The following is a 22,465-nucleotide window of genomic DNA, read 5'->3' as shown; positions in this document are numbered from 1 at the left end:
GGATGAAACAAACATCACTGCTCTTTTCGTTGTAGTTCTCCTCCTCTTCCAGTAGTATTTTTCATCAAATCCAATGTATACACTGTCAACTATAGTGTTACACATGCAAACTCGCTACATCCTGTAAGTGCCACTTGTGTCATTTAGTACATTCCACTTTTGTGTGTTTTCAGATGTACCTGTGGAGAGCATGCGGCTACGCTTTGCTCTTCTTCAGTCCCTCAACAACACCCTGGAGAGTTTCTTCCTGCCGCTAGTGGAGCTGAGACAGACCCTTACCTATCAAAACAGCATCGCAGCGCTGTTATGCGAGGCCAAAGGTGAGCACAGCAGGTCAAGGAGGCATAAAGGGCCAAGTTGGTGTAACTGTGCAAGTGTTTTTTTACCTATGTAGGAAACTTGCCTTGTTAAAATCTGTATTGTTTCCCTCACTGCCCGCTATCTCCACCGGTGACAGGTCTCATCTTCTACGACACCAAGGTCACTGTAATGAACAGAGTGCTGAATGCTACAGTACAGCGGACAGCGGACCACGCCGCCCCGGAGATTACACTGGACCCTCTGGAGATCGTGGGGGGTATGCATCCGCTTTTTACATTTTTCCCCATGTCTATTGTCCCCCATTTCACATCCCTTGTACTGGATCTTTTCGAACGTTCATTCAACTTCTCTGGCATCTGCTCTGTAGGGGAAATCCGATCGTCTGAGAACACATATTTATGCCAGGCGGCACGCCAGCTTTCATGCGTGCCATCGTCCCAGCTTTGTGTGAAACTGGCCAGCGGAGGAGACCCAACCTATGCATTTAACATCCGCTTCACTGGAGAGGAAGTTCACGGCACAAGTTAGAATTTCTACTTGATGTTTTTTTTCTTTTATTTGTTGTTGTATGAACTACCCTGCAGTCATACTTTGGTTGCAGACCTCACTATAGCTTTGATGAATCTGTCTTTCCAGGTGGCTCCTTCAGGCATTTCCTGTGGCAGGTGTGTAAGGAGTTACAGAGTTCTGCTCTTTCTCTGCTGCTGCTCTGCCCGAGTGCTGCAGCCAACCGCAACAAGGTACGGTTTGTCCGGATCTGACATGTTTTCAACATGTCCTTTTAATATACTCTTGTGCGTGTACAATATGTCCTTGTCTGGATTGAAAACTAACTATGAAATGTTTTGAGTTTGAGACCATTAGCAGCAAACTGTGGTGGGATTTTAGTGCAATAACGAAGTGCTCTGTTAATTATTATCTCAAGAGTGCAGGTTTTTCAGGAGTCATATCTGGGATGGGGGAATCACAAGCAGCACAAGAAAGTTAATCAAAGGTGACGTAATTTTCCTTTTTGTTGTTTGTCGGTGTTCTCAGGGGAAGTACATCCTGACGCCGTGCCCTATCAGCTATGCAGAAGAACAGTTGTTGCACTTCTTCGGTCAGCTTCTTGGCATAGCCATCCGTGCTGATGTGCCACTTCCTCTGGACCTACTGAGCTCCTTTTGGAAGGGTCTGGTGGGCGAGTCACTCGACCCGGATCAGGACCTGCAGGAAGCAGATGTGCTGACCTACAACTACGTCAAGAAGTTTGAAAATGTAAGGGACCAGAAAAGGTTCTCAGCTAATACCATTATTACCTGACCTTAACGGGTCTTTGGTTTTCTGACCCCGCAGACGAGTGATGAGACTGAGCTGGAGGCCCTGTGTGCTGAGATCTCCTCCCTACACCATTCGGGAGAAAGCCCCGACTCTCCCAGCCGGCCCTGCTGCACTTTCACCTACGTCACTATGATCGGTGACGAGGTGGAGCTTTGTCAGGGGGGTCGCAGCCTCCCCGTCAGGTACTGGAAGCTTTGCTCAAAACCACAGTTATCAATAAGACTGAACTAATAATAGTCCTCTTCGTGCGTGTGTGTGTGTGTGCGTGTGTGTGTGCGTGTGCGTGTGTGTGTGTGTGCGTGTGTGTGTGTGTGTGTGTGTGTGTGTGTGTGTGTGTGTGTGTGTGTGTGTGTGTGTGTGTGTGTGTGTGTCAAGCTGGGAGAATAAGGATATGTACGCGCGGGCGGTGCGGAGTCTCCGTCTGAGGGAGCTGCAGAACAAAGAGTGTATGACGGCGGTGCGTGCCGGGCTCGGTTCAATCATTCCCCTGCAGCTGCTCACCATGCTCAGTCCCCTGGAGATGGAGCTGCGCACCTGCGGCTTGCCTTACATCAACCTGGAGTTCCTCAAGGTTTGTGTGAAAGTGCCTGTTTAGCACCTTATTTTTTCATAGGTTCGCATTAATTCAAGGTAATGACAGCATGCCCTGCTCTCTCTATAGGCTCACACCATGTACCAGGTTGGTCTGATGGAGACCGACCAGCACATCGAGTTCTTCTGGATCGCCTTGGAGATGTTCACTCAAGAAGAGCTTTGCAAGTTCATTAAGTTTGCGTGCAACCAGGAGCGAATACCGTTCACCTGCCCCTGCAAGGACGGGGGGCCGGACACCGCCCATGTTCCCCCTTACCCCATGAAGATTGCCCCTCCTGATGGAGCGGCAGGTAATTGCAAACAAGGTTTCATAGACACGAGCGCCGCTATCTGCTGTTCTTCATAGTGCAGAAACGACTGATTTATCAAAGCACAGACTGTACTTGGTCTCCTGTGTTTTTAGTGTTTTTAATTTAACCGTATAATATCATTTTGAAGCTTTTTCATGTGGAACGGCACACTGTTTCTGATGAACTCACTTTCACAGAATTGTGATCTGTAAATCAGGATAAAATCAGGATAAAACAAACCGTCTATTTACATTCATTAAAGATAAGATGCGTAAACACCCAAATCTCCCAGACAAGCATATAATCTCCCAACGCAACTCATTAGTCCTCTCGCGGGTTCATGCAAAACTCCACATACATAACAAGACTCCTTGTGCAAGAGATGTAGTTGTTGATATTGTTGTAATGCACCTTCCTGTTCCTCTTCCCTCCAGGTCAGCCAGACTCGCGCTACATTCGCGTGGAGACCTGTATGTTCATGGTGAAACTGCCCCAGTACACATCTCTGGATGTGATGCTTGAGAAACTGCGATACGCCATCCACTACCGCGAGGACCCTCTCAGCGGTTAGGAAGACTTGAGGATCCGAGGCTCATACAGCTCTTTATGCTCTGCTGCTCCAACCACATCGCACATTTCATTTTACTTTATTTTGGGTGGCTATTAAAGCTTTGCATGTTTCTTTCTGCTTTTTTCCCCCCCTAAGTTCACGCACATACTACATTTCATGATACGCGTGACTCATTTTTGTGAAGAATTCAGGGAGGATAATGTGAAGATCTTCTGGTTGCACTGAGTTTGAGGATGGCATTGAAGTGAAACAACTGTGACACGCTTTTTGTTTCTTTGGCCTTTCTCTTCCCTACCTTTGACAGAGGGTTTAACGCGTTTCAGTCAAGTTCTGTGAATTTAACAGCTAAATAGGATGACTTCAGATCAGCACTTTACGGTTGCAAATTTGATGCCAAATCCTCCGCCTGATGACTTTTTAGTATTGAAAGCACAGTTTTAATTATCAGTTGCAGGAACTTTGCATTGCTGTGAAAGCAACAAATAATCTGTATCTCTCTGAATGCTTAACCGAGCTGCCTCCCTCTGTCTCCCCTCTGTGGGTCTTTGCGGTCGGAGTCTCTCTCCAGAGGGGGATGCTGGTTTTGTGTGAAGGGGAACTTATGAATTCCATGGAATTATCTGACGTTTGAGACGCAGGTACGGCTACTGAGAGAGAACAGGAAATGTGGGATGCTGCCTATTTTTGACAGCGTCAAGCACAAGATGTGAACAAGTGCTGTACAGGATATAATGTAGTTTACTGCCTGTTTAAAAATGAATAAGAACAATATGAACTGCTAATGGACAAATTAACGTATGCCTATATAAACTAAATACATTTTATCAAAGTCTCTGAAGAGAGGTTATTTAAGTTGTGTAAAAAGTTATATTAATCTTAGTTTATGAAATTGCTCTTTGATTTTTCGAGTAGCTTTGGTGGCACGTTAGTTCAGGCAGATCGGACGTAGGAGAGGCCTGCGGGCTGTGCTATGCCTCCGTTTCAGGTTCTCCCGAAATCCTGTGTCGCTTTGGGGAAAATGTGAAGGAGATGAGAATGTCATGAGCTGCTCTCCCACATGGTTTGTGTGCTACTGCTACTGAATGTGCAACAACGCCCCCCCTCGCTCCCCAACACACACCGTCATTGACACACACACGCTGGGGGAGGGGCGGTGGGTTATCCTGAGGATTGCTCTTTCATTTCTTTTTTTTTAAAGAAGAACAAGGTTTTGCTGTTTGATTTTTTTCTTTTTTCATTTTACCCGTAACCAAATATTTTTCTGTGTAAAAATTTAAATTCGGGGGGAAAAAAATGTAAATTGACATTGTGTTCATGGCATTTCTTATTAATTGCTAATTCACTTCACCATATAATTTGTATTTTTGGTTTGCACTACTCTAAGAAAATATTCTAAATTGAGCAAACTAGGCAATGTCTGTTGGATATCCAGTTTGTTGTGTTATTTTTTATGAATTTTGGAACAACCAGTAATCTTATCACCTTTTGTCTGTAATCTCAGATGGATTCAATTTCTTCTACTCATGGTGAAACATGTTTTCTTGTTTGAGTGAAACCACCGTTTTACTTGGATAGAACTGAAAAACATTTTGCGCATTTTGGATTGTTGAATTGCTTGCAAGATTTTGTTTGGTTTGTTTGGTTATTTTTAAAGGCTGATATTCCGCTGCTAACGGGACGCTCTCTTCTCTACTTCCTCCTCCTCCGGGCGGTCAGGTTATAAAAGGACATATCCATACAAAGAGGTGTTGCCATTAAGATGTGCTGTACATTTACTTGGTATTTATTACAATTATTTATGGTTGCATTAACTTAACTTTTACTGTCTTACCTCTGCTCATCAGAAACGTAACATATCTAAAATGGATTATACAGATGTAAAGAATCAGATGGCATTTGAGATTTCTGTGTCACAATAAAAAAATGTCTTCATTTACGCAGTCTTATTTTTTTTTCCACTTTTATGTATTTTTATATACTGACCCAATACATTTTCATGCTTATTTTAGTCAATTTTCTTGAAAGGAATTGCTCGGACAACAACAACAACAACAACAACATGAACGTCATGAATGGATGTTTTCTACAGCTCAATCCTCCCCCGAATGGTTCATTTACATACTTGGCTGAACAGTGTTGACACGGTGTAGCGGACATGGCCGCTTACGTGAGTGCATGGACAATGACTGTTGGTCATGATGAATGATGACTGTACACGCGCTTTGTCTCCTAAAGGACATGCCTTCTTATGTAAGGACCCCTTGCAACCAGCTCTGGTTGTGTCATCAGACACCTTTTCAAAGCAGCGAGTGCTGGTCCAGGCCAGTTCCAGCTGGATCTCCAGTCATGCTCCCCACCGACTCACACTGGCCACACAGCTATTCCAAAGGGGACCATCCGCAGATCTGGACGCAATGCAAAAGATTTCCCAACTAATGGGTCCAATATTTCCACTGCATGCTCAGTTTATAGGCGATATGTCCTGTGTGTATAGCTCTTCAGCTGAGCTATTAGCAAAGAGCCACTGGTGTGTCCCCTGCAACTATGTTTTTAGTTGTCTTATTATTTGGATGCAAAATGTGTAGTTGTAACACGAAGTCTACCAGGTCACCCAAGAGGGATTCTGGGAATGTCTCTCCCCATGTTGACTTGTTGGTTTCAAAATAACCAATCGACTGTCCCTCACAAAAGGGCCCACCAGCCTTTTTAATGATAGTCCCACCAATGTACTGTAGCTAAGGAAAAATGCCACATCCCATCAATTTAACGCTGAGACTCAGTGCAGTTAAAAGGTGTGGAGATGTCTGCTGTGGTGAGACAATATGGGACTGACCCGGTAACCACATCTGTCTTCAAGCTGGTGGAGCAGCTTGACCGGTACTGTCTACAACATTTAGACAAACAGTTTATACATTTTGTATGCTGAAGTAGTTCCAGAATCTTCCATCAGATGCGTGTTTTGAAGAGTGCTGTTTCTGAGGATTTCCAGAATCTATTTGGAGGACAAACTGTTCATTAAACACACTTGATATGTCCAGTCACCAGAGACTTACAATGTCAATTACAGCCTAATTGATAAAGGATTCTTGGACATGATATAAACAAATGGGCCAAAAGTGTTTGTTATCTTATGTTAGGTAAAAAAACAATCTTGAGTTCAATCTCTTAGATTTGTTTAAATTGTGACCAAGACGCTACACAGGACTACACACTGCTTATTGCATGGTTTTTAAGGATTTCAATGTTAGTTTTGGATTTCTTTACAGGCATTGTCTTTTATCTAACTATAGGACGTGATATTTGTAACGCTTTATATACACCAAGACAATATGTGTGCAAAGAGCTAAGGCCTCCCTTACTTATCATTTAGTTTAACTATGAAAACGGTGTACAAATCAAAGGCACGTTTTTAAAAAGTCCATTTGAGGTTTGCATTGTTGTGAAGACGGTTAAATGTGCATTTTACAAAGCATCTGCAGTCAGGAAAAAGACATTTGTAAAGGCATGACAAATATTCTTTATGGACAAGATTTAGAAATATAATTTATTACTTTGAAAACACAATTTAATGTACAAAAGAAGAACAACACACACGCAAACTAAATACAAATGCACCTTAAATTTGTTCTTCTGACCGAGGTTTCTCTAGGCAAAAACTACCTCTACCGCGAGCAGCATCACACATCTCGCAGCCTCACATTTGTCTCGCTGCTCAGAATAGTCCCACAGTACGGAATGATTTGGTCTATGGAGCACATAGAATACCGGGCTTCATGGATTGACACCAGCTGACGGAGGAATGAGGGAAAGGTCGGGACGAACCCGAGGTCGTCGGCCACGTCAGATGAGACCCAGCTGTTTTTTCAGCCTCCAGAGCTGCTCCATGCTGATGTTGTTGCCGCCGCAGACCACAATGACCACGGGGCCCAGTTTCCGTGCCAGCTTGCCGTCGTCCTGCAGCCTTTTGATAATGCTGCTGTACACGGCTGCCAGGGCGGCGCCGCAGGCGGGCTCCACCAGGACCTTCTCATCGTCTGCAGAGAGCGGAGATACGGGAGGGTTCAGTCTCACAGCCGACTGCTGCTCAGCTCTGCCGGTGCATCCGTTCAGGGCGGGAGACGGCACTCACCTACGAAGCGCTCCACCGCTTTCACGGCCTCCTGGTCTGTGACTACTTCTGAAAACACTGTGTGCTCGTCCAGCAGTTTAAAGGTCTGTGCAGACACCCTCGTCAGGCCCAGTGTGGTTGCAACACTGGAGAGCAAAAAGGAAAGTGTTAGCGCGACAAACCGTGTGAGGACATTTATTTTGCATTTGCACGAGTAATATCGTACCTGGTGATTTCAGGCAAAGTGACCAGCTTCCCGGCTTTCACCGCTGCGTTGAGGCTGTGTGCTCCCATGGTTTCCATGGCTACAATGGGCACGTCAGCCCAGTCGGCGCGACGCAGCCCCTCCACCACTCCGTTCAGCAGGCCCCCGCCCCCGACCGACAACACTATCGCTCCCGGCTTCTCCTTCAGGTCTCGCTCGAGCTCCTTCACCAGGGAGGTGTGGCCCTCCCTGCACACACAGACACAACCCCACTCGGTCAGTTGCGTAACATTTAATACACGCTCAGTGTGAAGAAGGAAACAGTTTGATTTTGTTCCTTGTCTTTAATAATTGATCTGCTTTGAAACCCTGGTCATATCAATACTAGTGTCAATGATGAACAGCCTGTGCGTACCTGATTTATCTGACAGTTCCTCAAAGTTAGGACTGTGATAAGATACCATGCATCTTACACAACACCTCATCCAGCGTCTGCAACCCAGCATGAATGACACCACATGATAAGCGGCACTATCAGTAAGTTGCACATCCTAAAACAATTTCATTCGTAGAGAAGAATCGGTCCCATCACGTCTTTGTCTCTTATCTCCTCATGTCAGATGTATTACTATGCGGGAAATTCTGCACAGTGCATATAGTTAATTGCGTTATGTCACGATCCCTGAAGGACAGACACACAGAGAGGGTCTCACCAGATGAGGGGATCATCAAAGGGGGAGATGAATATCCAGCTGGGGTTGTTTGCCACCAGCTGCTGCCCGTATTCAATGCTTTCATTCAGAGCCTGAAAGAGACAAGCCGCGACTTAATTTCCTCCGATGAAATCATTTTGTATTCTCAGCCTGTTCCAAATGCAATACGCGCACAGTTAAACCACAATCCAACAAAACATGTGTCTACACATGCTCGTGGTTGATGTAAGGATCGTAGTAAGCAAGTCACAACGTGGACCCACCTTGCCGTGGATGATCACAGTGGCGCCTTCGTCCCTCAGCCTCTCCACCGTTGGGTTTGGAGTAACACTTGGAACTACGATGGTCGCAGGCACCCCGAGCTGACGGGCCGAGTAGGCCGCCGCCATGCCAGCGTTTCCTCCTGTTGAGAGCAAAAAACGATTGCCAAACCAAATCACGTCGACACGGGCAAAGACAACTCAAACAGTAGTTTAGTTAGTTACCTGAACAGCAGACAAACCGCTCACATCCTTGCTCAGCCCGCTGAGAGGGAAAAAAGCCAACATCGCAGTCACAAAGGGTACCAACACGCCATCAAAGCAGGTCCAACAGGTCCATACCGGCTCATATGGGTCCTTGCTCAGCATCTCATCCACACTATCTTGCACAGGAGAATTACTCACCGTTTTGCAGAGGTGTCCAATGCCCCGGATCTTAAAGGATCCTGTAGGCTGGGATGAGTCCAACTTGAGGTAAACAGGGGTCCCAGCTACTTTAGTCAGGGGAAGGCTCTGCCTCACTGGCGTGGCCACGTGAAGCGGCGGCTGGCTTTTCATCTCACTGTTGAACAGAGCAGCAGACAAGTGGTTTCGCAAGAGGCCAAAAAATGAATAAATAAAGTACAAAGATAATATTCGATTTGCTTCAATTTACCAGTCTCTGATGGATGGAAAGATGGCAAGCTGATCCCCAAACTTTCTTGGTAACTTTACACGGGCATCCTTCTATATACCCAATCGAGCTGTGGGCTTGGCAAAGGAGGCCCACTTTCCGACCAATCAGCGCGAGGCATGAGGCGGACCCTCCCAGGGACGAAGAGGAGCGCACGCCGAGGATGAAGAAAACTTATTTTGACAACTGCGGTTTTACCCTCCAATGTAAAAAGCTGAGATGTGTGAGCATCTGGATGCAAAATGCACTGAATGAAAAACAAAAATCCACATTCTGCTGACACAGCAAAAAGAAAAGAAAAAGAAGACATACTTTAATCGGACTCAAAATGACATCATTCATTTCACCTTCTCGTGTCCTCTGCCTGTCCCGGTCCCCTCTAAAGGACTCTCGCGCGCTGCCCGCATTACCTAAAGAGTCGCGACTATTTCGGCTCAGATGAACTCCGAGTACCAAAAGCAGCCCCCGTGTGGACGGTTCAAACCTGAACGATCCGGTGTGCTGCGGTCTGCTGCGTCGGGATGACAGGGCGATACACGGGGTCAATGTCAGGTTTATCAGCAGGGCAACGTCTTCAAATACATACAAAAATAAATCAAATTTAAGTGGGCGACTAAAAGGGAATTTTAGGTTACAAATGTCATCTATTTGTAGGGAACCGAACCTATTTACATGTTACGCTTTTTCAAATTGTTGTAGTGCATACATTTGTAATCCATTACATTCATAGGTGTCAGCTGTTTTAAGTTACTTGGTAGAAAGTAAAATTGTTCAAAATAAATAATTTTGATATTCTATAAACAAACTGTTGGCAATACATGTTGGCTAATTTTATGTTGTAAACACAACTTTTTCTTGACTTTTAGAGACTTTACATAGCAGTGCTTCTTCTGCCACAGCATGTGGGTCAGACTGTCAAACAAGGTCAAATGTCAGTTGACCTACAACTTAAGCGAATAAGCTGCCTCGACTTTGGTTTTACTGGCCTTGAATATAAAAGAGCAAATATGAGTGTGAGAGATATTTTGCATAAAATGAATATATATTATAATATGACCATATAAAGGACATTCTAAATAACCTGCAATTTAGTTGACCGTTATCAAATTTCTTCAAGTATTGAGCTTGCGTGTAAGTAACTCTCACATTAAAGACCGATGGTCTTGAGAGAGGACAGCAGCACAGTGGGTCAGTGGTCACGATCGTAAATTCTTCTTTGCTAAAAATGGGTTTGATCTTTGCCCTTTTCTGCGCAGACATTTTTTATACCAGAATTACTTGGTGTGTGCCAAATAGCCCAGTCAGCAAGAAATATTTAAATAAAAACAAGACAAGTTTCTGAAGGTGTTTTTTTCTTTGCCACCAATGCGTTGAAAAATCAGAGGAAACACAAAAGCTTTTTACACGTAATTGTAATTATATTTTGCATAAATTCCATTGCATAATTCTAAACATTGCACTAAGAGTTCAAAGCCTTTCGTATTCCAAAAATTTTAAAGTTCCAACTTTATTTAAATCAATTTTCACCTGGGAGGAATCATTTAACACTTTTAACACCAAATATGTAACAGTTATCCTATTTGTTTTTTTTTACAGTTCTTTAGAAATCAAGTTTTTCAAATTGTTCTTTTCTGTAATTCATGGTATGTGTGATTTAAAAAAAACTATAATTATTTTTCACAGCAGACATTTCGCCTGGTCACAGCCCACATCATTTAACTTCCATGACAGCACATCAAGGCAAAAGGATTTTTGCGCCATCTACTGGAGCAGAGCTGCAAATACTTCATTTCTCATCAGACGGCCTGTTGCACTGGTCTGCCTCATATGGTTTTTGTTAAAAATACTTTTTGCTTATTACCTGCACGGTCGGGCAGTGAAGAGGCTCCCAATTGTTTATTTTCCTTGTCAACAGTGTCTTAGTTAAAAAAGGTTCAAATAAAACATCTTTGTTATTGAGTTGTGCAAACAAACATGGTCTCATCTCTAAAGTAAATTTAGGATTGGGTTTAATCCAGAACCGTATTGTCCAGCCAAACAACTCTGCAGTCTCTTCAACTGGCTCTTCTTCTTTCACAGGTGGAACATTCACAGGTGACCCGTCAGTGGCCAGCTTGTCCTCAGCTGGACTAGCTGCACCATGGCTGACAGCTGGTTCCTCCTAAGCTGATCCAGAAGCAGTTATAACACCAGCAGCTGCCTGTCCATCGTTTGGAGGCATATTTGTAATGCCATGAGGCCACGAAGTGTGAAGGAGAAGGAGGTTCCTTTCTGAGTCACCGAGGAGCGGATGAGGCAAACAAACATTTCATTAAAGGACTCCTTCACAGCGATTCAAACAAGACCATAAATGATGGAATCTGTTAAATATGAATGCAAATATATCCATTTGTTGAATAAATGTAACAGTAAGCTTACTGACTTCCGTTGCATCCACAAGATTGAGCTGGATTTGAAATATAGTATTTAGTTGTACGACATCGCAAGAGCTTATGTGTTAATTTAGTGTTCTGCTTTTCGTCAGTTCACTATTTACTGTATGTTTGATTCCTGTGACTATCACAGTTGTAAACAGCTATGATTAAATACAGTATGTGTTCTTTAGAAGTACTTGTAGGTTGTCAGTTTTTCTCCCAGTTGCTCAAGTTTGTTGAAGCGTATAATAGTTTTGCAGTTTATTGGGGAATCATTTGAATCCTGATAGCTTTATTTTAATGTTTAACCTTGGAGAATTGCGTAGGAGAACGATTTATTATGCATAAGATATTCTAAAATGTCATGAGTAACGCCCTATTGTGCATGTATTTTGTTAAATCCGCTAATGGTAAAGGAAGTCTTAGTTAACATTTTGAAAAAGTTAAAGTAAAAGCCCTGCAATGAATCATGACTCAGTGTCTCTTCAAAACCACGCCATTGTACTCCTTGACCATGACTTTACGTTTTATAAATATAGGATAAAAACCATCATACAGAATTGCATCGATATTCAAGGCGGGAACTGTAAATTTAGCGGTTTATAGTTGAACAATGTGCCTTGAACGCAGCATCAATTAACTCAGGTGTGCTGAACGACGCGTCGTGCTGTGGCCTCTTGTCGCCTCTGTGGACGCCGAAGAACAGAAGTCAGCTACACTTGGCGCTGAATTCCATTTAGAAATGGTCAAAAAGAGAAAAGTCAAAAACATAATGGTGTATTATTGAGTCAGTCCTTCCTTTTTTGGTTTTTTTTCCCTGACTCAGCCTCCTACAGACCTCCATGCCTCCTTCTCGGCCCGCACTCACAAATCCGCTATGGCAACAACGGGGAAAAAAAAAAAAAAAGACAAGAAAAAAAAAGGAAAAGATTTGACAACATGGCGCACTTTCCTTGAGAAAAGTTCCTCCTGAACGCCGCACAGCGCAGTCTTTGTGTGTCTGCTCCCGCAGTTTGTCGACACTTCTTTCTTGAACGCCGCGTGTCGCGCAAACGGCGGATTATAAATGTGCAGAAGGAGCGCGAGGGGATGAGACGCGAGGAGCCGAGGAGCCGACAGACAGGATGGAGAAGCAAGCGACTCGGGAAGAAAAGGTAAACGCGTTAAACGACAAACAACAAACAACAACAACAACTTCGTATCCTCACGCGAGCGGACGCTTAGGTTTCGTTGATGGAATTGTTTCGCTTCAGCCGAAAGTCTCTTTTTCACCTCGCGTCCTGCGCAGGAAATGCCAAATTACCATTACTGTGAAAACCTCGAAAAAAAAAAAAAAGAGAGACTTGTATCGATTTTCCAGTCCTGCACACTGCGATGTGCTGCACGGGGGGACCAAGAGCAATAACCGACATACATGTGATTTAAAATGTCAACAAAAGGTCGTGCGCATTACTCAATTGACTAAACCACGCTGACTTTGTACTTTTGCATGAACGCTAAAAGCGCAGGGGCCGTTAAAAAATGTGTGTGTGTGTGTGTGCGCGCGCACGTTTGGCCATGAGTAAATCTAATTACCCGACCTCACTGTAGATACGTGCGTTGCAGCTATATTTGCGTGGGAGGAGGTGAGTCAGTCTCTTCCCTCCCTTGTGATTTGGGCGGTGGGGTGTCCTCCGTATTGGTGGTGTAGGTTCTCATTATCGCTCTCACTCTCCACCCTTCCTGCCCGCATCCAGCAGAGTGAACCAGCCTGCAAACCCTCTCCGAACAGATCCCCTCTCTGTACCCTTCTAACCAGAGAGGGGGGACCGACAGGCCCCTGCGGCCCTAAAAGAGAACATTTAGAACAACGTACGTTTTTAGAGAATATCTTCAACCCAAGCATGTGTGAAAGTGCTGTCATAAACACTCACACACACAAACTAGTCTGCCTGTTGCTGCAAAGATTTACCGATCCACAGTTGCAGAATCGTCTTTTAGAGGTAAAGCAGGAAGTAACTTCCTTCCATGTTGTCCCGTGATGGAGGATGTTATTCATTGGTTATAATTCAGGGATGATGAAGTTCAAAGAGGTGAAAGAAAGAAACCGGTTGGTGCCGCAGATGCGACTTGATTCCGAATCGACTTGATCCCCAAAGCCTTCATATATGCTACATCTACTCCCCGGGCCTCTGGAAGTAATTACCATGCCTGCCCTGTCCCAGAATTCTCTCTGAGGAGGTGTGGTGGTAAGCAGTTGGAATCGAAGCTGGCCTTCTAAAAGCCGTGTTAGTGTTAGTGTGTAATACGCAGCAAACCGATCATGTTAAACGGATGCGACACTTGTTGACTTTGTCAACGTGTTGGTTGGTTGGATGCAGCAGCTACAGCGATGCGATCAAATCGCGTGGCTGCCAATTTTGTTCACGGGCGATTGGAAACGATCGATTTGATCCCTCATTTAAGCCGATGGCCTCGCTCTGAGGTCATCGGCTTATCTGAGCTTATCGTATTATCTTGTGGCTGGAGATGCATCAGCACGATGAAGATGCTTCTATTACTCCGGTTGTCGTGTATCCAAACAGCGGTATAGAAGAATAACAAGTGAAAGGCTCTGAACGTCATATTAGATATGGGCTTTATTTCAAACTCACATTGTGGAAGATAAAACGTCACGTGCTACAGACTCCAGCCTGGTTGGATCTGCTCTTTATAGACATCGGTGAGATCATTGAATAGACTTTTTGAATGTGAGTGCAAGAAGTTACATTACATGTGCTTCACAGATGTGTGCAGGTCTTTCAGAGGTCGAAAGGCAGAGAGAAAAAATATCAATCTCTCACAAGAGTCCTCTTTGGAAAAAAAAAAAAAAAAATGTTACTCCGATAAAAGCTTTGCTTGCACAATATGGATTATTTTGGACACCTGTTTTCTGATTTTATGTCACAATATACCACAAAAGCTAATTAATTAATTAATCATTCCTAATGTTCACATTATTATTGTAATATGATTCAAATTAACACTATTATTTCCTGGGGGACTTGCGAGCTGTCCTTCTCAGGCTGTTTATCTGCACTATAATCGGATTTGAGCTAAATCAAAGTAGCTGTTTATAAAATTTCCATCGCAAAATGCAAGGCCAAATATATGGATCATCTCCGTTTTCTTATTTATATATTGTTTTTAACAGCGCACATTGGCGTTCTTTCTTAAAACAGGGAAGGGTACAAGTTGGTTAAATTAGTTAAGTGACAGCATGCACAATTATCTAAAGCATATGATTTTATCACAATGTGAGAAGATGAGTTAATCTGGCGAGACCTCCTTTTTTAATGGCAACACATAAGATGTTCTTTACCATTTTAACGACAGCACATTCAGTTGGGTATTGATGGAGAGCATCCTCGTTGGGCTAACTCTAGCTTTCCCACTCTGTCCACTTCCCCAGTTTTCCATGTTTGGTTCTCGGACAGCGGGCCGACCGACGCGATGCGTTTCTGGAGACCAAGGAGGCGGCTACGGCCTCAGCAAAGCCGAGTTCATGGAGAAAGTGCAGCAGAGCAACGAGGCGTGTCAGCGGGGGGACTTTCAGGCGGCCGTTCGTTTGTACACGAGTGCCTTGCAAGCTGACCCACAGAACTGCATCCTGTACAGCAACCGATCAGCGGCGCGCCTCAAACTGGGGCAACACCAGGCGGCACTGGACGACGCCGAAAAGGCCTGTGAGCTCAATCCCAAGTGGCCCAAGGTGAGTGTTCCATCTCGGCATGCCAATGTTGTGTTACTCCCTCGGTTTTCTTTCCCGTTCCACTCACGCGCTCGCTCCGCGTTGGCTGCTGATCACCACAAAGTTTTGTGGGGTCTTGTCTTTGATCCTGTCCAGGCCGTAGATGTTATAGATTTCACATTACTCAGCCACAGATCACTGCGAGACCAATTCCTCTCCGTGATGGAAACGCATTGATTTTATGATTTAGTGTGGAGAGATACTTTTCTCTTTCAATAGAGAGATTGATGATAATGTGGTAGAGTGCTATCGATGGTAATTTGTCTTAACCAATGATGCATCAGCGGCGAGTTCTTCTTTGATCTAAGGTTGTGCATCTTCAGACCCTCAGGTAGGTTCCCTCGCCTGTCAAATGTGGCATTGCGGTGACAACAAACGTTTTAATCACACAGAGATCGTTGTGTGCTTGCTGCGCAGACTGTCACACAACTGCTCTTTCTAGCACCCGTGTTTAATGTAGCTCTTCATATTATTGTTATGAATAAACAGTTGCTGTCCATCTGTTTTTAGAGGCTTCTCCGTGCAGAGCTTGTTTCATGTCCTTTGCTATGACGACTACCACGACTATAGTCTCCCCTCCATGTGACTTCCTTCTCTGGAGCGTCTTAGTATTTGCAACTCCTTTATTCGGGTTAGATTTCATAACCCTCTGTAGATAAATTATATTGTTGAAAATCCCTGCTAAAATCATTCTCCTCTTTTATATACTATTCAAGTACAATGAGCATCTTTGTGCTCCGGCTGGGGGATGGTTGGCTTAATCTAGGCTGTGTAGCTCTGCTTATTCTTGGATTTACAGCCTGACGGCTTTGACTCTCCTGCTGATGTTTCTGTTAGCAGCCTTGATGCCGATGCTCAGCCTGACCCTTGTGTTTTACCTTGCAGAGTGAGACAAAGGGATTAATATGTCTGTGGTGTTGACAGTTATATAGAGGGATGCCTGTTCATATTTTAAAATCCGTTGCTTGAGTCACCACTAGGGGACAGTCTTGTCAAACAGGAAGGGTGGTAAAAGTGTGTAGTCGGTGCAGGACAAAAAAAGCATTCAGGAAATTCCATTTCCAATATGGTTATTTTAAATTCTATGGGTTGAAGGAAATGTTTATCATGGCTGTCAGATTTAGAAAGGTTCTTACAATCCAGCCACAATGGAGAAAATCTTACTACCTGATTAATGTACAGATGGAGATCAAGGTCATACATTTTTTTTTCCATTTCTAAAAAGAATCTGACGCATCAAAAAAGAAAATTATTACGACTCCTGTATTATGTTGGTGCTGCCTCAAAGGATTGATTGGTAATGGTGGTCTTGACGCTCAGGAAGAGCGATCTAGCGGTTTACAGTCCGGCTGCTACGCCTAGATGTTTGATGAAGGATCAGGGATTAAATCACAGAAGTGTGCTGGAACTCGGATCCCACGCGCGCGCGTGCGTAACATCATCAATCAGACCTCGCTGTGACCGCCCTTCTGGATTGGCCCGTCAAAAGCGGTGACGGTTTTGCTGCCCCGAGCACCGGCGAGCAGCCCGCCCTCCTGAAGCCCGCCGCCAGCCTGTGAAGGAAGCCCTTATCTAATCTGTCAGCGTTGCCTGCTGTAAGTGCCAGAAAACACATTCTGAAAGAAGAAAGAAAATGTGTGGTTTAATGACCCGCGGCGGCTTGAGGCTCTTTGTCCCTCACCCCTTTTACTGAACATCAAAAAGCTTAAATGAGAACAAAATAGGGTGTCATTTCGTAGACGCGTGCGTGTCTGTTCACATCTAGTCTCTGAGAGTCTGTCTGGAAAGAAAACCACGACAATATACGTGTTTGATCAAGCCGCTTTTTCGCGAATCATTTTGCGGTACAAAAGGAACAGCAACTATGAAACTTTAGCAAACATCTTTTGGTGGCCGTCGGTGGGGGATTGAAAGGATTTTGGCTTTTATTCCGAGGGAGTGTTTTGTGATTCCGTGTGGCACCGCAAGTGGTGTTTTTTTAGGCGTGACTGAGAGGACAACACCCTCTAGATGGATTCCCTGTCTGTTCTGCTGCTCCATCTGGTTCCTCCCTCTCAACATGGCTGTTCCAGTGACATGTTAAACAAACAGCCCCTTCTGCTATCATTCCCCTTCTCCTCCGTGCACGCTGACAGGAGGGCTCCCAGGAAACCTACAAACCACCGTCGCTGCAGTGTCCGGGGGAACTATCGCTATCATTTGCATATCTTCTGACAGTAGGCTAGAATTGTGCCTGTCAAGTGGGTTTTGTCACCTCAAGTGTTGTTGCTGGGACACCTTCTCATAATGATGGTAGAAACATTTTTCAGGTGTCTACTCCCTTCAATAGACTGTTTTTCTATTTCGCCAACATAAAAATGTCCATTTACAACCTAGAAGAGGTGCCTTGAGTGTTTGCATCGGAAAAGGTCACGCTATGTGCAGCGCTGAAAGGTGACTTTAATTACAGCGGCAGAATATCTAGTAATTATGTAGGAACGGATGCTGACACCCCGGTGTGGCACGGAGCTTCTGTTTCTGCAGTGATGGGTTATGACACTGGCTTTTGCAATGCACTATGTGGAAAAATAAGGGAAATAATTGTGCGGTTCGAGGAGCTCATCCGTTGCCTCGGCGGCGCTCTGCTTTTCATAAGGATGAAAAACCCAATGGGGTGTAATGCTCCCCTGTTGGTATGACAATCCGTTAAACCAGCTCTCACCTGATCTCCGCGTGTGTGAGGAACTAAGAACTGGCTTTTGATCTCACATGGAGGCTGGTTATAGCTCCTTTCTTCTTGCTTTCATTTGCACCATCTGAAATATTAATTTGATAGCACCTCTGTGACTTGTGCTTTTATGTTGATACGTGATGAATAAAGAACGGAAAACATGCTGAATAAAGGACTGATAACCTGTAAGCTGGAGAAAACTTGTTTGTCAACGTTTTTTTTTTTTTTAATTAACGCTCTCCGCAACGTAGAGAAATGTCTTGTTTTCTGTCTTTCCTGTGCAGTTCTGGATTTAATTCAATCTGCTAGTGAAAACCTATGACTCCCACCAAGACCTAACCTAACCTAAAAATGAAAATAGTAAAACTAAATTGAAATACTATATAATACTAAATAAAAAAATCTTAATATCTATGTCTAACAGTGAGGAATGAGGAAATGTGTTCAGACTTTTGCCTGGTACTCTAGATGTCAATGGTAATTTAGAATATCTCTTAATGCATCTTTATGATTAGTAGGATTTGATTTGAACGTGCATATCCACAAGTAGTTAGTAATAAACCGTTTTAAATTATGCATGACTATAGATGGTCATGAGAATACTGGTAGAGGGCAGAGTGTCTTAATAGTGCAGAGAAAGTTGCTCAACAAGTAGCGTTCTCAAATCTTGCAAATCTTTGGCTTGCAGTGAAAAATGGGGCACAAATACATTCCCAACAAATATTGCTGGATAGAGGAAAAATGTATTGATGTGTTGGAAGCGTTTTGGTTGTTAAAGGCTTGTGAGCATATCTGTGCGCACATTGATCTCTCTTCCAATCAAAAGACGCGCACGTGCCGCCGTCGCCAACTCAAAATCTGCTGTGTTTACGCCATAGTTTTGTTTGCGTTGACTTTAAGCTACAGGCGCCCGTCCTGTTGAACCTGAAGGCCTATCGGCAGATTTATTGCACCCTGGCAACATGTGATGGCTGAAATATGATTGGATACAAGTTTTAACATAAAGGCCAGCCCTCCAAATGTAGACCTGAGGCTGGAAGCAGCTCAACCAAGAGGAAAGTCAGAAATGAAGAGAATAGACTACGGGCAACGGTTTCATTTTGTGGGAAAAACTATTAAATTTATATTGTGATGCTGTTTAGACCAGCGGAGAAAGTCTCGCTGACCCTGACCGGTTGCCAGAGGTTGTAATGGATATGCACTTATAATGACAGTTGGCCTTCCTGCTGTCTCTGTTTGTGAAGATGTGTGCTTGCTGAGGGTTAGAATAGCCCCCCCCCCCCCCCAGTCTCCCCTCTCCCACTGCTGTTTTCCACTGTATCCCCAGATCTCACCATGGAGAAAGTAGAGTCATGCGCCACTAATGAGAGGGTTCCGTTTTTCTTCTACCCGGCCGAGGCTTGAACTAATGAACAAATCAAATGAATGGCATGTAATTATAGGCCAGAGGGAGCGGGATGGACAGAGGCTCGGCGCTAGCGGGCACAAACCTGAAATTATTTGTCTGGAAAATCTGTGAAATGAGCGGGAGCAGTTAAATTCTGTATTTTTCCTTTTGCAAAGCGGCACTGCACACATGCAGTGGCCATGATGGAGGGAAAGTGACCACACACACACACACACACACTCGCACGCATCTGCTGTTTTGATTTCAACAGCACCTATTTAAGCAGCTATGTTGTGCTTTATGGAGATGAAACTGCTGTTGTCTGCCTGATAATTGCTACATTCTGATGGAGGACACTTCTTTCTTTGTCTTTTGTATCCCTTGTGGTAGAATTCAGTAATACGCAACATAAATGTATTTAAACCACTGCATTCTCCTAAAAATAATAGATGCAATCTTTCCTTCTGCTTTCAGTGTAATAACTCAAAATGAAACTCATCAACATCCAACACAGAATTTGTTTTGTTGCTGTTGTGTCTGTTGAATTGCCAATAAGTTATACCTCTCTGGCATAACGCACATCATGCCAGTAATATGACTGATCGAATTTATATCCAGATTTGTTATTGTTTTTATCCACTAACTCTATAATCTGTTGATATATTCAGTATTTTCTTTTCATTCTATTTGGAACGGCTGATTCCAAATCCTGCTTACCCGGATCGCTGTGATGGTGGCCAAGTGGTTTTCCTCTCTGCCACCCAGGCGCCCTCCAAATTACAGTGTTGAGTAAAATATAATCTGCTTTCAAGAAACACCAGGCGCACGCACGCTCACACACACACACACACACACACACACACACACACACACACACATCCTCTACAGTAGAAAAAATAACTGGCCCGCCTTTTCCTTTTTACACCAATCATACGCAGTGTACAGTATATATCTTTGCTGCTTCTCTGGATCCCACAATGAATTGCAAAAAAAAAAGAGGACATTAAAAGTCATAGTTTGATATGCATGTGTGATGCCCCCCCACTCACGCCAGAGCGGCAGTCTGTCCCGGGGACAAGGATGACCCAGAGCAGCTGGGTGCTGATGTCACCCTCAGTATAATGTGTAAAGTCTATCAACACCCTATCAACCACCTACTGATCAGCTCACACAGGTGTAGGGTTTTAAATAATCTTCTCACCCCAAAAATATTCAAAAAAAATCTGTTCATGTGTGGCTAAAATAGTATTTAGCTTTTTTGTGTTAGTGTTCTTTTTTCAATTGAGACAATTCAATGCATTGACCTTTTAGTCCCTAAGGAAATACAGCGTGTCAAAGCCTAGGTAAGCACCTCAAACCAGAAACTTTCAATCATGGTAGAGAATGTCTGCACACACTCAGAATGCCTTTTCCCTCTGGATACTTCAATTGATTACTAGCTTAATAGCTTTTTGCTTGCAATTACGTCGCAAGAAATGTCAAAAGGCACCGAGAAAGCCGGCTCATTACCAATGCTCGTGGCATAACAGCCTGCCGCTGATAGCGCATCATCTTTACACGGCCTAGCACATAACCTCTTAGGATACACGGATGCCCTTTTTTCCTTCCTTCCAGGGGTTCATATAGTTGTCGGTCTCGTATTGTGTTGGCCCCTCCCATCAGGGATCTTTGCGAGGCTTTGGTCCCAAGACCTGGACGTCTCCAGAATTAGCACAGCTCAGCTGCAGGGACAAAGCGATCCCATTGGGGGAATAGAGCATTGAGCAAACCCGCAAGAAGCCCATCAGTAGACTGCATGAGAAAGATGAATTGCAGAGCTGAGAGTTTTTCCTCGCTCTGATCCTCGTGCTGAGCCGGTTATCTTCCCCTCTGAACTTCAGGTTACTATCTCAGTCGTTTATTTCATTGTGTCATTGCCATCAGCTGTGATGGCCACAAACTATTATGGGATTACTGGGATAAAAAAAAGGACCAGTCATGCTGGTTAAGCATAATATCACAGACGTGTTGGTATATCTTTCCCGTCTTTAAGGAGGTGCGAGGTTTGGTCTATTGTTACGCCGTTATGGAAAGCGTTCCTCTCTGAGCTTGTGTCTGTTCCATACAGCACCGATTTATGATGTAACCCCCTTCCCAGAATGAGTCATATGGCCTAGTTCCTCCCAGAGAAATAAGTTGGTAGGGATAAAGGTGCCACTAATTATTTTTCCAGGTGGCTGAGAAGCATTTTTGTATCTTTCTCAATGATGGTGAACAGCAGCTGGGATTCGCTGGTCCAAAAATTTAATCAAAATGAAATACTCTTCTAATTTCTTCACAAACTTACTACTCCTGTAGCCTAAGCTTTGTTGTACTGGTATCAGGACTGAAAAAGGATCCTCGCCTTCCTTTTTATAGTTAAATGTACCATATGGGGGGACGACACATTGTTCCACAACAACTTGTCAACTACATCATTCATCATTATTGCAAATAGAAACAGGCCAAATTAATTTACACACCAGTGTTGGACGTCATTACACATTAATAGAGCATATTTGTTCAATAATATTTCACTTGAAATCTGTCACTGTTTCATTTGGAAGCGTTCAATTGATGCATCAGTAAAAAGACAGTCCTATTTGTCAGCGCTGCTCATGTGGAACCAGAACATGAAATGTAATCAGGCTTTAGTTCGAGTATGACCTAATTTCTTCTGTTAGGTGAATGCTGCATGGTCACGATTTTTCTATAATTACTGACTTAAGAGGCATGTTGTAAATGATTAATGGTAGATGATTTCTAACACACAATAGCAGTTTGGAAATTAGTCAGGAACAAATAATACAATATTATGTTAACTTTCTTCTGTGATATCAGATATCTTTTCCTAAAACAGTTGGTTGGTTAGTTAGTTAGTAGGACTATTTAATATTCAAATCCAGCCCATATTAAGATGGATAATTTTTTCCGTTTTAAATGTGTTCATTCAATGCGATTCATTTTTCTAAAGTTTCTAGATCTCACGGCTCGTTTTTAGGCAGCTAGATTACTCACTTGTGTCAGGTTTTTACAATTAGCTGTTTGAGTGCCTGCACCGTTGTGTCTTACCTAGATGCTTCCTTCTAATTCTCTCCCTCCATAATGAGCT

At 43.7% G+C, this 22,465-nt stretch overlaps 3 protein-coding genes across 5 annotated transcripts in view; 2 read left to right on the top strand and 1 right to left on the bottom strand.

The window, feature by feature from the left end:
* hectd4 (HECT domain E3 ubiquitin protein ligase 4) overlaps positions 1-5,029 on the top strand; it is a 33,418-nt gene extending 28,389 nt beyond the window's left edge. For both annotated transcript variants that reach the window (XM_078086851.1, XM_040194898.2), the window contains exons 68-76: positions 174-320; positions 458-577; positions 689-844; positions 958-1,061; positions 1,357-1,578; positions 1,657-1,823; positions 2,017-2,212; positions 2,303-2,525; positions 2,960-5,029. In XM_078086851.1, the coding sequence (XP_077942977.1) occupies positions 174-320; positions 458-577; positions 689-844; positions 958-1,061; positions 1,357-1,578; positions 1,657-1,823; positions 2,017-2,212; positions 2,303-2,525; positions 2,960-3,096 (1,472 nt within the window). In that variant the 3' untranslated portion in view covers positions 3,097-5,029. The remainder of the gene's footprint in view (positions 1-173; positions 321-457; positions 578-688; positions 845-957; positions 1,062-1,356; positions 1,579-1,656; positions 1,824-2,016; positions 2,213-2,302; positions 2,526-2,959) is intronic.
* Positions 5,030-6,626: 1,597 nt separating this feature from the next.
* On the bottom strand, positions 6,627-9,171 carry LOC120830334 (L-serine dehydratase/L-threonine deaminase). The gene is made up of 8 exons (XM_040194900.2): positions 9,038-9,171; positions 8,788-8,944; positions 8,608-8,647; positions 8,386-8,525; positions 8,123-8,214; positions 7,431-7,658; positions 7,226-7,350; positions 6,627-7,130 (listed from the first exon to the last, which is right to left on the bottom strand). Exons 2-8 carry the CDS (start codon positions 8,938-8,940, stop codon positions 6,937-6,939), a joined length of 972 nt encoding a protein of 323 aa, XP_040050834.2. The 5' UTR covers positions 8,941-8,944; positions 9,038-9,171; the 3' UTR covers positions 6,627-6,936.
* Positions 9,172-12,332: 3,161 nt separating this feature from the next.
* LOC120830770 (tetratricopeptide repeat protein 28) overlaps positions 12,333-22,465 on the top strand; it is a 140,449-nt gene continuing 130,316 nt past the window's right edge. For both annotated transcript variants that reach the window (XM_040195666.2, XM_040195665.2), the window contains exons 1-2: positions 12,333-12,623; positions 14,900-15,199. In XM_040195666.2, the coding sequence (XP_040051600.1) occupies positions 12,594-12,623; positions 14,900-15,199 (330 nt within the window). In that variant the 5' untranslated portion in view covers positions 12,333-12,593. The remainder of the gene's footprint in view (positions 12,624-14,899; positions 15,200-22,465) is intronic.

Source organism: Gasterosteus aculeatus, chromosome 13 (assembly GCF_964276395.1).
Source record: "Gasterosteus aculeatus chromosome 13, fGasAcu3.hap1.1, whole genome shotgun sequence".
Taxonomy (NCBI): Eukaryota; Metazoa; Chordata; class Actinopteri; order Perciformes; family Gasterosteidae; genus Gasterosteus; species Gasterosteus aculeatus.
The sequence above is the reverse complement of the archived record's forward strand: the minus strand, read 5'-3'. Positions and strand labels throughout refer to the sequence as shown.